The sequence below is a fragment of the Eretmochelys imbricata genome, chromosome 5 (genome assembly GCF_965152235.1).
Source record: "Eretmochelys imbricata isolate rEreImb1 chromosome 5, rEreImb1.hap1, whole genome shotgun sequence".
NCBI classification, from domain to species: Eukaryota; Metazoa; Chordata; order Testudines; family Cheloniidae; genus Eretmochelys; species Eretmochelys imbricata.
The window spans coordinates 73455672-73470036 of record NC_135576.1 but is presented as its reverse complement, the minus strand read 5'-3'; the positions used below and the strand labels follow the sequence as shown (position 1 = coordinate 73470036).

At 39.1% G+C, this 14365-nt stretch overlaps 1 protein-coding gene and 1 long non-coding RNA gene across 3 annotated transcripts in view; one reads left to right on the top strand and one right to left on the bottom strand.

The window, feature by feature from the left end:
* The window catches only part of LOC144265109 (uncharacterized), a 59978-nt gene extending 56452 nt beyond the window's left edge, over positions 1-3526 (bottom strand). Inside the window, exons 1-2 of one of the 2 annotated variants that reach the window (XR_013346180.1) lie at positions 3456-3526; positions 1906-1968 (exon numbers count right to left, since the gene is read on the bottom strand). This is a non-coding gene — a long non-coding RNA (uncharacterized LOC144265109). The remainder of the gene's footprint in view (positions 1-1905; positions 1969-3455) is intronic. The other variant, XR_013346179.1, reaches the window with a different exon arrangement.
* A 46-nt stretch (positions 3527-3572) lies between these two features.
* On the top strand, positions 3573-13706 carry TMED7 (transmembrane p24 trafficking protein 7). Its single transcript, XM_077817338.1, has 4 exons — positions 3573-3680; positions 3864-4090; positions 7909-8154; positions 10621-13706. Exons 2-4 carry the CDS (start codon positions 3893-3895, stop codon positions 10855-10857), a joined length of 681 nt encoding a protein of 226 aa, XP_077673464.1. The 5' UTR covers positions 3573-3680; positions 3864-3892; the 3' UTR covers positions 10858-13706.
* Positions 13707-14365: the final 659 nt, after the last annotated feature.

The window sequence follows — 14365 nt, the reverse complement described above, 5'->3', positions numbered from 1 at the left end:
AAGGAAAGGTGTATTGAAAATGGCATTTATCTTCTTAGAGATGTCCTCATTCCAGGTTTTGCACCCAGCTGAATCCCTCCTACACCATGGGACAGGTAGTCCTGCATCATCTCCACACAATCCCTTAGAAGCCTGAAAGCTAAGGGTCTCATTCTGGGAGCTTTAGGAAGTAGGTCTATGTTACCTAAGATTGGGAATGTGGGTGTTCTTTGTATTGTTTTAATATTGTAATATTACACTTCAGTTCAATGGAAGAAACACATCTGAGCATACAAAGAGTTTAAGCACATGGTACTTTGAACATAAAATGGGGAAAGGAACTTGAAAACTGTTCTAACTAAATAGCTCCCCCAAGTGTGTTTAAGAAATTATGGTAGGTAGCAAAAAAAGCAACAGCAACAAAACCTAATCAGCAATGAGTTTCTGCATATATGTCTGCACATGTGTGCAGTTGGAGATATGCAAATTTGGCAGGATTTGCAGTGGGTTTAATACACCCTGCAATGAACCCTGCAACTTGGTTTGTGGGGACTGGAAGAGAACTAAACTGCAGATTCACAGTGATTTCAAACGTCCAAAGCTTCCCTTTGCCTCAACCAATGAGCACTAGAACCTTCACTTCTTATTTTAGATGTTAACAGGGGTAGGAGGATATCCTTGCCTTTGTTGGGGCCTGCTGAGGGCAGTGCAATTTGTTGGCTTCCTAGAGGTGAATAACTCATTCCAGGGTCACTGAACTTTAGGAAAGAATGAGACTTCAGGTGAGTAAATGTATTGAACCTTAAACAGAGGTGGTTTTAAAGTTTGGGAGTTTTTCCTCTACACTATGACTTAGCACAAATCACAATGGTAATAAATACAAGAGTGTTTTACAGGTGCCAGGGATGCTCAGGGTCAGTTCTTCAAGTATGAAGGGCAATGTGCTATTGACAGCCCTTTTAATTTTATAAAACCTTACCAAAGTGAAAGAAAGACAGACATTATTTAGATATCAAAGTCAGATTATTAATTTAAAATCTGGTAGCCAAGATTTTGATGGATATATAAATGGTAACTGTACTTTGATATGCTGGTCAGAGTGGCAGTAGTCAACTCAGGCAAGAAACTGTACATCTTGGTAGACTGCATGTACAATGCAATATATTTTAAAAGAGAACTGTATGCAAAGAATGGACTTGATCATCTTAGCTGCACTCGTACAAGTGCATTGGTAGGGAAACTGAATGATTTATCAAATCTTTTCTGCTGCCAATTTCTATAAACCTATGAAATCTTCAATGGGACATTTGCATGAGTAAGGACTTCAGGATCGAACTTATTGAGGTCTTTCCATTTTAACACCCAAACAAAAAGAAACCTTGCTTCAGTCCTAAGCTCTCATTCTGATCTCACTGACTCTGGTTAAACTGGGACCTACTCCACACAAGTCAAAAAAACTGTTATTGGTATAAAACTGTATCTAAAATCAAACCCAAGTCCATAGTCTCTAGGTATCATCAAAGGTTCCCTCTGCTAATTGTTTCAAAGCAACAGATTTGAAGCTTGACACAGCTATTACCCAGATTGAGAGCAAGATAAAAAGGAACATGTATTCCTGCTTTTCTTCTTGCTTCTAGCTTTCTTTAGTTTTTCTCTCCACTTTCCATTCCCTCAACTTTATATGTCCCACCCCTCAGGGCATGAACTGCCTGTGCTGCCAAAGTTTGTCAGCATTCCCAGACAGAACATGTTCTAATCCATTCATCACTGTGCAAGAGAGGTTTGCTGTTTTGTGAAGGTATTTTAATCCCCCTTCCAGCCCCTCACAATGTCACCTACCTATACATGTGCAAAAGTTGATGTCAAGCTAATGAAACAATACAATAGAGTCTTTTTCTACTCATCGACTGAGAGCCATATTCTTACTTCCAATATCTCCTGAGTACGAATGACCTCCATCCAGCTCCATTTTCCTGCAGCTCCAGCACTCTATAATCAGAAAAGGGACAACCCCAGCATTAGTACAGTTTAGCATTTTGAGATATGTATTGACTTTCTTTTCTAGGTAGTCGGTGCTCATATAATTAACCTATGCCTAGGTTTCTTAGCACTGAAGCTAAGCTGGGTAGTATTAGCAGTACATCCCTCCACTGGGTTCTGAGGGGTCTGTAAGCAGTGTCTTTTTTATATTAACAGTAAACATAGCATGTGGTTGCAACAGAATGGTCATCTTACAAAGGTTTGTGCCTGCAGAATTTGCAATACACTTGCTTCAATCTTAACAGATTGGGTTCCATGGTAGAGAAAAATCTAAATACATTAACGCTTACTTTATATAGCATTGAGTGTAAAAATGGAATGGAAAATCTGCAGTGGGAATAAGGAGATATGGATAAAACTAATAATGTTTTGGGTTTCTGTGTCTCTAAACAAAAGGAAAGACTTCAGGACAGGAATTTAGAAAAAACAAGGAAGTAGAAAATCATCACCTCTCTCTCCTTATATAACAAATAGGAACAGGGTAATACCCCTCTAGCGGGACTCAGTGTTCTATTATTGTAAAGTCCGCCAGAACACAACCAGATCAGCAGTGTGTATGTAGCTAAACTAGGCCTTGCATACTTCTATAGGTTTTGTACATTAACCATGATTATTTAGGACCCAAATGTGCCCATGTGGTATCTTCATATTATTTTTGTTGCGTGAAGAACAAAAGACCCAACTGTGAGGGGTTGGACCCCTTGGGAAGTCACCTGATGTGCTGAGATACCACTGAGTCTACCTATTCTGCCAGCATGGGCCCCCTTTAACCTGTCTTGCTGATACAGGCTCTTAAAACCTCCTCTAACACATACAGGCAGAGACACACCCAGCAGCAGATCAGCTCTGGAAAGACTCAGTTTAAGGGACTTGCTCCAGCACTCAAAGATACATTATGAAATTTGCCCCCTCCCTCAATGTGGAAAGTGTGCACACTTCTTGACCCCCCCCTTTAGAAATTACAGAAACTGGATTTAATAATAAACAAAACATTTTATTAACTATAAAATGCAGATTTTAAGTGGTAAAAGGGGGGGGGGTCTTCTTTCATAGCTTAACTTCTCTTTCCTTCTCGTCTTGTTATCCTTCACTGTTTCACCTGACGCCGAAGTGACAAGGGAGCAATTTGAATGAAAGACGCTGCCAGCCGCAGACCGAGACAGCTGGAGGCGAACAGGCTCATAGTGGTGAATTTAAAGATGCCTGATTAGTGACCAGGCGGCATCTACACCGTGCAATTGCCATGCGATCTCCTGTGACTGGGACGGAAGCGAAACAAGCTGCAGGCGCGGTTGGGGCACAGGCTGAACTGCGGGGGGCAGCGGGACCAGCGCTTCAGGACACAGCTCCGCACGTTACCACCAGAGCTGCTGCCAGCACCCCGCCCCGGGGCCCAGACACCTTGCCGCGGCTGCGGGTCGTCCCGCCCGCCTCACCTTTCCCCCGCCGCCATTGTCCTTTCTGCCGCCCCGCCCCACTGTCCTCGGCCGCCGCCGCGCCCTCGCCTCCCCAACCACCACGTCGACAAAACCATGAGAAGCACTTCCGGTTCAGGGGCGCGTGACCGGCGTAGCTACTTCCGGGTTCCCGGATCGTTCGCTCCCTTCGCCACGCCGCACAGACACCGGCTGCCGCCGTCTACTACATCCGGGCCTCTCGCAGTGAGTTCCCCCGCTCTGCGCCCTCCCCCCCGTGGCGCAGTCTAGCTCGCGGGCCCCTGCCCCTGGTCACGGTGACGGGCTGTGCGCTCGGCCTGCTCGGCCTGCTCGCCCGCGGCCTCCGCTGCTCGAGCGAGCACCGCTCCCGGACCTGCTCCGACTCATTCTCCTTCTTTACTCCTTTAGCTGCTGCCCCTCCCCGCCCCACTGGGGAGATGCTGCTGCGGGGCTTGCTGGGCCCTGGTGCCGCGGCCTGGTCCGCGATCTCGGGGTTGCGGGGGCTGGTGCTGCTGCTGCTGTGCCTGGGGGGCGCTGTGCGGGCCTCCGAGATCACCTTCGAGCTGCCTGACAACGCCAAGCAGTGCTTCTACGAGGAGATCGCGCAGGGCACCAAGTGCACCCTGGAGTTCCAGGTAACAACCCGTCCCGGGGACTCCCCCGGGCAGCGCACCGCCCAGGCCGCGCCCAAGCAGCGCCAAGCGGTGCTTCGATGGGGGATCGTGCAGGACACCCTATACACAACCCCCTCATGCACTCCTTACATCTTGAGTCAGACACCTGGCTTGGGTCAAGCCCAAGTCTTGTCTTAGGCCTGAGGCACCTGTACCCACACCTCACCAAATTAGAGGTACCTCCAGCTTGATCGTGTTTCCATGAGCAGTTTGCACAGGGGATCAGGTGCCCCCTGGAGTTTTGGGCATGTGTTCTGTTTCCTCTAGCCAGTTAGAGATACTTAAAACAGCCCCCCAATACACTCTCACCAACCAGCATTGCTTCATAATTCTAGTTTAGCAATAAGTAATGCTCTTATAAAGTGATCTTATAGGGCACCAGGTGCACCTTACTATTCCAGATAAAACTATCCTTAAATCAGCTTAATATATGCCTGTTTGCCAACACTACCTCACCCACACAACCAGCCAACTAGTATCCCATTTCTGTGTAAAGCCAGCTGTTCTACTAAGATAACCCACACCACCCTTCACCACACACCTGTTGGGCTCACCCTCACTTTCCCTGTCTTCCCTTTCACTGTGTGATTATCTGGTTTGCAGCTGATTGATATTTCTAACCCATGTGAACTAAACAAGACTGTCCCTGAATTTCATTGTGATTGAGTTCAAACCCTAAATCGTACTTCAGTATTAGGTTTTGAATGATTAAATATTAACCAGTTGTGATCCTGGAATATTATTGCCCAATAAAATGCATGCAAGGCTGTGCAATTGTTATGTGGGAGGCAAAAATGTAAAAGTGCTATGTTCTTGATCTACAGTAAAAGCATGTGTGTGTTGTAAGCTTCTTGGAAAACTTCCCAAAATTGATCTATTGTATGTATTTATGCATACATCACCTGTGTGTATCTGTGAAACTCACATCAGCCTTGTAAAATGGGCAATTTGCCAAAATGATGTTGCTATAACAGGATATTCCTTAAAAAGAAAAGGAGTATTTGTGGCACCTTAGAGACTAACAAATTTATTTGAGCATAAGCTTTCGTGAGCTACAGCTCATTTCTTTTTGCGAATACAGACTAACATGGCTGCTACTCTGAAACAGCATATTCTTTGAGCTTCTTAGGGATTGTACTACTTGGAGCCTTATTCATTTAATTGGTGAAGACTGTTTGCCAGCCTAATAAGTGAATCACTGTTAACTGTACAACATTTTCATTTGTGAAAGGCACTTAACTTTCTTGTTTTATCTTGTGTTTTGAGACTTGTTGGAGAAGGTAAATTTTGCAATTAGATTGCTACGCTTAATATACTTGACATTGGAAGAATTATGTCTTTATCTGTAGATGTGTATTTCACCATACATGTACAAACTGACAAAATACTTCTGTTGATAATAGAAATTTACAGATAAGGAAAGTAAGAAAAATGCTGCTTGAGAATTTGAGTCCCACCTCAATGTGTATAAAACATGTTGTAATACATGCTGCACAATGCACATATTTACAGCTCTGATGAAACAGCCAGCTCTAGTGTTCACAAAGTTGAAACTAAACAAAATTATGTAGCATTCACACAGCTTTAACTTTTTTTAACACATGGTCGGTCTGCTGTCATCCACATAATTTTCAAAAATGACGAAAGTTTAAATCAATAAAAATAGAAAAAACTGCTTAAAAATAAACATTGATATTATCCATCAAAATTATATATAAAAAAGCAAATTCTGTCAAGACTAAATAGAATACATCATAAATAATAATGAATTAATGTAGTTGCTTTTCAGTGTTTAACATGTGCCCGTGCTTTTTGGAGGAATTTTGCGTCAGTGAATTCTGCCCCAAATATCTTTCAGCTTGTTCTGCACCCATAGAAAAATCACTCTGGTGGTTTTCTATTTCTATCAGTTTTGTCTTTCAAATCTAGCATTAAAACAAGTCCTAATCATCCGATACCTAGCCAAATTAATTGTAGCTCTTTGGTAGTAATTGAATCTCCCACTTGTAATTAAAGATTGCTGATCTAACATGCAATTTCTGAGGCTAAAAGATTTCTTTGACTACAGATTCCCAAATATTTCAGTCATCTGTATTTTGTTCAGAAGAGTTTTCCACAAAAACTGGGCTTCTTTCCGCTATCTGAGCTATTTTAATTTGTATGGGTAGAAGTCTGTCCTAAAACATTTTTCTTTAATTTATGTCTAAATGTAATATCTTTGGGACAAACCTTTCAAACTGATGCGCCCATTTCTATCTGAATTGTGGAAGTTGGAGATAAAACCTGTTGGGGCTAATCTGTCCTCTGCAGGATTGTTGTTTTCTAGTGCTTTGTTTAATCTGTTTTAAAATTTGTGGTGTTTCTATCTTCTCCAGTCGTAGGCTTTTGAACAATCTGTTATAGACATTGCTAGTCAGATGAGCTTGTTTTTATTTCAGTTAGTGTCTATGGATGTACTCAAAATGTTCATATTAAAAGGGGGTAAAATGCTTGCTCATATTTAAATTTGTACCTCATTGTTTATCCAGATATAAATCAGTGTTTTCTAAATTTGCCAAAGGCTTTCTTTTACATTGTCTATAGGTTTGTCAGTGTGATTTCAGGTGCTGTGAAAATATTTTGTTTTATATATTTTTACTTAATCACATGAGGGTTTGGGACACTTACAAGCTTTGGCTAACTTCATTCAGTGTTGGGAGAAGACACAAGCTCTGTTCAAGGGAGGCAATAGAATTCCTAAGTCTGCAGCAAAATCCCTAAATGCTACTGCAACAAAGTTTTCTATAAAGTTGTGCTGAAATCAAACCTATCTGACTTGTTTCCAGTGAAATTTAGAAACTAGGTTTACTATGAAGACTCTGTCTATAAAACCTATAAAGAATTCTTAAATGCATAGTATCTGTATCATAAGGATACATCTTTTTTTATTTAAACCTAGTATGCTTTTCTCTCACTTCCAAAACTATGCTGATAAAGGTTTGTAAAAGCAAGTGGCCATATCCAGTTCCCATTCTTATGCCACTCTGCAGCACAAAGCAGGAAGAAAGCTGGCGTAACAGGCTGTCTGTGTGTAACACCCTTCCTGTCATGTCAGAAGCAGGAGTAGCTGGGACATTGTTGCATTCTGGCAATTCCAACCTGCCGGAACAGCTCCAACCTGTTTAATACTGTAAAAAGAAAAGGAGTACTTGTGACACCTTAAAGACGAGTACTCCTTTTCTTTTTGCGAATACAGACTAACACAACTGCTACTCTGAAACCTTTAATACCATATTGGTTTTTTCTGGACTTGAAAAGTGGGCCTAAAATACAGTAAATCTTACTGTTCTAACACAGTATTACTTTAATTTTATTGTCTCCTTGTCAGGTTCTTGTACTGTACCTGTCACAGAAATATCTGAGAAACTTAAGTAAAATAACTTAATTGAAATGAAACTTTCTCTCATGTATTTGTATGAATTAATGTTTGAAGAAAACATACCAATCTTCTACAACTGAATGGATGTACAATATTTTATTCTGAGTTATTCTTGTTCTGTTAGTGTGTAAAACCCAAGTTCATTGCTGTAGGCTAATATAAATTGATACTCTTGAATTGAACAACTTGACTGGTGAACTCAGTTTATTACAGCTCTCTGTATCTTCTCTATTCTTGGTTTAGTGAATTAATTAAATTAAATAAGTCAGATCGAATGACTTGTAGAGATGCTTAGATAACTGTGGTACTAGGAATACCTTTCTACTCTGTTAAAGTGCCAATAATCTTTCACACTTCACAGGTGATCACTGGAGGGCATTATGATGTTGATTGTCGACTGGAAGATCCTGATGGCAATGTGTTGTACAAAGAGATGAAAAAACAATATGATAGCTTTACCTTCACTGCATCTAGGAATGGAACATACAAATTCTGCTTCAGCAATGAATTTTCTACTTTCACGCACAAAACTGTGTACTTCGACTTCCAAGTTGGAGAAGATCCACCTCTGTTTCCTAGTGAGAACAGAGTCACTGCACTTACCCAGGTAAAGGGCTGATTTAAAGTGACTTGATAGCCAAATAAAAAATGGAGCAGATGAGGCTTGGATTTTCAAAGGCGCCTAAGGGGTGTAGGTATCTATATTGCATTGAAAGCCAATAAAATTGGACATTTAACTTCCTCAGACTTCTTTGAAAATCCCAGCCCGAGTTAACTAGGGAGCTCTATTAAATCAAAGACTTAATGTTGTTAACAATGAACTTTTGTCTACTTAAAGTTTGGATGTAAAACTGAGCTTGTGCAAACTGGAGTAGCAGTCATTAATCACAGAAGTAGAACTAAGATTTTAGGGATTTACATCCCAGTTAGCAAAGAGCAAAGCCCCTCACAACAGGACATTGTTTAAGGAAATGATTAGGATGAGAAGATGTTGGAGGAATACTATGTCACAGGTTCAGGAAGGAATTCAACAGCAGACATAGTGAATTTTGTACAATCAGCTGTTTTGTCAACAATGATACATGCATCTGTCTGTAGCCACAAAAGGTCCCAGTCTCAGCATGATTTGTGGAGATGAATGGGATTGCAGGAAAGAAATGTATAGTGGATGAATAAAATGCACTTGAAAGGTTACAGAGTAAATATATCTGAATTCACAATATTTTAATAATGGCAAGTCATCTTTTTATACCATCATGGCAAAATATTGAGATTTTATACTAAAAGCTAATCTGCTTTTCCTTGACCATACTAACTGTTTAACTAAAAATAGCTGCATATGATGAGACTAATAATTCTCTGAATTGTTAATATCACAGACGGGTATATTTTCCTAAGGAAGCTGCATTTCAGTGCTGTGACTGCACTCATGTCTGAAAGTTGAAGTGTTGGTGCTTTGAACTTTTTGAACAGTTGTTTCTAAATTTTACCTTTCTATAGAAACATCAAGTAATTGGAAAAAAAAAAAAAGTGAAATTAGGCTTTTACATTTCATGCCTCTTTTTAAGGAAAGTAAAACTGAATAAGATAATTAGTAAATGCCCAACTTAATATTTAGGATAGATATCTGTCCAATAAGTCAAAATTATGAGAAGCAAAGAAAAGGCTAGCGAAACAAATTGAAAATAAAGCATGTTTCACATCTAGTTGGTTAGTATTGTTATAGATGTTTAGCTTTTTTATTTATGTACAGTAGGACAGGAACACTGCTTCCCCACAAAAAAGGCTTCAACTGTATGAAATTTTATTCTTAAACCTTAGGTCTTATTTCTGTTTTTGTTTTCTACATGTCTTTCTGTGAGCCTCACTTCGTTTCTCCTAAACACAAACCCATTTAATTGTGTTCAGTACATTATCCACAGACACCTTGTGTGCTGCCAACTGGCAGCAAACTCACTCCAAAATTGCTATTTAGGTGAGTGTGCTCACCATTTCAGTACTTTGGAACCAAGGATAGAAACACCATCCCTTAGCTATCTTTCTACTGGCCTGAGTGGACCCAAAGATCTCTCTCTTCCAGTGCATTTCACAATTATTTGCAGTTGGTAAATGAATGTAGGAACTTGAGGACTCCTCAGTTCAATTCCAGATTTTGTAGGGGAGTTTGCTCTAGTAATTAAAGAGTTGTCTGTCGCTGTCCCCCTTCTGCTCCTATCTATCCTGCCTCTTTCTGGTTCCTGTCCTCCACCCTTCCTCTCTATTTTTTCATATTCTCTGGCTCCTGCAACTCCCTCTCCTCCTGACCCATCTAATGCTGCTGTGCTCTCTTTCTCCTCATCCCTGTGCATTCCAGTGTGGTTTCTTCCTCCATGCTGCCTGGGCACCTGCAGTGGGAGCATTGAGAACACTGGGTTCTTGTCCTGCACCATAATGTCCCTTTGCCGGAAGGAGCAACTACAGGGGAAGTCCTATTCAGTGCAGGCAGACTCTTCAGAGAATTTAGGGATCTGAGCATGTATGAATTGCGGTTTTTCTAAGTGCATGGCCAACTTGGACAGATTTTCACAGGAATAGCAAAAGGCATATCCCTAACACCTAGGTGGCCCCTATCGAATTTTAAGTCCCTGCTTCAAAGGCTCGAGGGTTTCTCAACAAACCACTGAAATAATTTTTTTTAAAATATGGGCAAAACAATGTATGTTTCCTTAATCTTGTTCTCTGGAATGGCTGACCCATTTTAGCTGAAACAAAACAAAAAAAAACCTGAGGCAGACACTTGGCATAGAACATTTCAGCCTGAACAGTTAGTTTGGCCAAGTTCTAAGTAACTGAAAATGAGGCCATATAATGGGAAATGTGAGGCAACTTTAATGATATATTTGTGCGGTTGGGGGGGGGAATATTTAGTATATTGGTTAATGTGGGTTAGATGTGACCGAGCTTAAAACATATTAGCTGAGAGAATAAATATACTCGCATCTAAAATTACAGAAGTCCTGGCTATATATGCTCAGATACAGCACAAAGAGAATTCTTCCAATGCTTTTCTAACTCAGAAATTTTTTTTGTCTAGATGGAGTCTGCTTGTGTTTCAATTCATGAAGCTTTGAAGTCTGTTATCGATTATCAGACTCACTTCCGCTTGAGAGAAGCACAAGGTCGCAGCAGAGCAGAGGATCTAAACACCAGAGTAGCCTATTGGTCAATAGGGGAAGCCATCATTCTTCTAGTAGTTAGTATTGGGCAGGTATTTCTCCTCAAAAGCTTCTTCTCCGATAAAAGAACCACCACAACCCGTGTTGGATCATAACCAGTGTGAAATGATGCTTCAGATCCACTGTACACCTGTAAACTTACTGTTCTCCAGTTAATTGTAGATACAAAAGAACTAAAGATGGGCAACATTTTTAATACCTTTTTACCCCTTCCCATTCATTAAAAATTACAAAAAGTAGTCAAAGTTATGAAAGGGACACCTTTTTATTTGAAATATTTGGAAAAGTTGAGAACTTACTGTTTTTTTATGTGTGTGTTAAGCATCCAGCAGTGATCTGTTTTTCCATTATTTTTATTCACTGATTAATCTGTGGTATGCTTTGAAAAAACCCCAAATAGTTGATATGGAAGACGGTACATGTGAAAAATTGATGATATTTTAGCTTTTCAGGCTGAAGGTGTTGGATGAAAAACAAAAGCAAATGTGATGAACTGTAGTCACAAAGCATTGAACTGCATTGTTTTGATTTGCTCTGAAAAATCCAATCAGTATATCTTTCTTTGCTGTAAAACTGTTGCAAATTAACACTACATCATGGCACAAATATGGTTCGATAGAATGGTAAGTCTCCACCTTTCACAATTGTTAAGTTTTATATTTAAACAAGTTTGTTTAAAAAAAAAAAGACATTCTTCCTATATTAAAATATAATGAATTTCCTGTTTCACAATAGTTTTTTTAATTGAACAAACTGTAAACTGAGATTACTCAGGAAACCAATTTTCTATACTCTATTAAAATCAAAATTTCCAAGGTGTGCTTTTTTTTTAAAAAAAAAAAAAATGCAATAAGATAGGGAGAATCCTGTAACTTTGTCACTGAAGTTGTGTAGTCTCTGTAGTTATGTATGCTGCTATGGCTCTTCAAAATTAGGACAACAGAGGTAAACTGGCTTGTTAGGCAACACAGCACTGACACTGGACATAGTTGTATGCCATCTGTGAGAGTCACATACAAAGCTTTCTAGTAAATCATTATCAAGTCCAATTTGTTATTTATACTGCATTGTATCTCCATGGTTGTGATACATTGTTGCCTTGTGCATCTAACTGCCACTTCTGGTTTGCTAGTGGTCCTGCAATGTTTCAAAAGTTTCAGGGTGTCTTTTTTTGGTAGCTATGTAGTCCACATTATTATCATTCCTCATGTCTTTAAAAGATGCTGTATTGTGTACTCTGAAAAGTTTTGTTTTATTAGGATGTGGAAGTTGGCAAACGTACATAAATTGTTTGAACTAAGGTATTCAAAATAAGGTTGAAAGCTAGTACAGACTAGTCTGGAAGGACTAAGGTAATTAACCAATTCTCACGTGCACAGGAGAAACAACTAACCTAAAGACACAAGAAAATGTAGGGTTTTTCACTATTTTCCTCTTAATTCAAAAGAGGTTGTTAACTTTTACTGTGTGCTAGCTTAACAGTTTAAGGACTGTAATTCTGATTTGTTGCTAGTGTTGATCAGACATTTCCAACTCTGGAGAAACTAAAGTTTGTTTATATACAAAATAAAAAAAGTCATACTTGGGCACATGACAAAAAACTCAGGGCCATCAACTTAAAACAGTTTAAAATGCAGTGGTTGTAGTAAAAGGAGGTTCTAGATTTATTCTTACTGTGATTAAATCAATTACCTGTAGTCTGGGACATGCAAGAAAAATTTGAGCTAATTCCTATTTTAGGGGTCACTGAGGTTGGTAGGTGAAAAACAGGATCTTAGTTTAAGGAATCTAGTTGATATTCTCATACCTTGTACTGAATTTTTTTTAAAGCACCTACAACTTCCTTTATTTAGAGGGGTAAAAACAATGCCAGTGCTGGTTACAACTTTTCAAAAATAAACTAGAGCACAGACTTTTCCTGAACGCCACAAGCCTGCACCTGTATGTGCTACTCTTCCCCAGTTGTGCTTGGCTGCTTTATTCTTGTGTGGCAACAAGCTGATCTTCTGCAGGATTCTTACAAACTTAATTACATGCAATAATAAAGCAAATGGGTGGAGTTAAGGCAAGTGTTGCACCTTTGCCATTATAACAATTTGATGAAAATGTGATTTGATTTTGGCAGTGTCCCATTGTAATCTTCTGAAGCTTGAGCTATCACTTGTAAGTAGATCAGTTAATGAGTAGCTTTAATTGCAATGAAAACATTTGTTTTAAAGATGTGAAATAAGTTTTTTGTTTTTTTTTTTCCCTACATCAGTTGCTTCATGTTACTGTCAAAATTGCTAAATGGTATAGGCCAAATATTGGTTTATATCGTCACAGATACTCTCTCTCTCTGTTTCTTTTGTCTTTTTATTTTTTCCTGTTTGAATGTGTAAAGTGGAACTGTTTAGCTCAGTATACCTCCCACTGCAGAGGTCTTGTGGAATTGACTGTTAAATTGAAGTTGGGTATTCAAACCAGTCCTCCTGTATGTTGCTGCATTATGCAGCAATAGCTTAAAAAAAGCCTTTATTTTTCTGTTCTAAAAACATGGCACAAAACCACATGTTTAAACATAGCTGTATATATTTTTTAGAATAAGTGACTGAATAAAATGAATAGGATATAATAGACACATGCTAACAAATCAACAGTGGGTGAAAAAACATTTTAAGGTGTGTTACAATTAAAGCTTCATCTTTTTATATTAAGGACATGGTTCAAATAAGAGGTGTATGGTACACAGCTAAATCACCCAGTGTTTGATAAAATACAGTTTTATTATGTACTGCAAAAGACACCAGTTTTTTACTATTCTTTGGATGTTTGTTTATGGAACCTCTTCTTGTGGCCTGAAATGTCAATTCCTGTTTTAGTTTGAAAACATTTGTTAGTTTTGAATAAGACAAAAGGCAGACCCTGTGAATATTGTATGGGAAAATAAAAATTAATATATGAACATGGTCTGAATGGATTTTTATTTTGAGACTGGATGGGAAAGGAGTTTTCTCAAAGGAAAACAAGTGAGATTGAGCCTTAACCTATATTTTAGAATAAGTATTTTTTAAAGTACTTATCCATTCATTAATTCATTAGATGCCACTTGATTGCTCATCATCCACATTTCTTTACATTTGAGATGGGATTACTGCAAGGCACTCCATATGAGGCTATACTTTAAGGCCATTTAGAGACTTGAGTTAGTGCAATAAGTTTTCCTGTTTGTTAAGCAATGCATCATAATGAGTGCACTGCACCAGTGTTTTGTAACATGCACCTATTGGATTGAGTGGAGCTTAAGGTGTAGTTTTGGCTTACAAAGAGACTGGCCTTTTTGTGATACTGCCACAAGTATGAGGTTGTTAGAGAATAGTATAGTTATCTAAATGTAATTATCTAGTTATATATTTAAACTGTACATATCAAATAGGATCTGGGGGTTATAGTGGGTCACAAATTGAATGAGAACAATGTGATACTGTTACGAAACAGACAAGTGTCATTTTGGGAAGCTTTAACAGGAGTGTCTTATATAAGGAAATGGGAGGTAATTGTTTAGAAAATGACCCACAAAGAAAGGTGGAAAGAATTTGGCATATTTAGTCTAGAGAAGAGAAG

Coding starts and splice junctions, on each gene's coding strand:
- TMED7 (XM_077817338.1), top strand. CDS start 3,893: ATGCTGCTGCGGGGCTTGCTGGGCCCTGGTGCCGCGGCCTGGTCCGCG. Junction 4,091..7,908: donor AGTGCACCCTGGAGTTCCAG/GTAACAACCCGT, acceptor CACACTTCACAG/GTGATCACTGGAGGGCATTA. Junction 8,155..10,620: donor GAGTCACTGCACTTACCCAG/GTAAAGGGCTGA, acceptor TTTTTTGTCTAG/ATGGAGTCTGCTTGTGTTTC.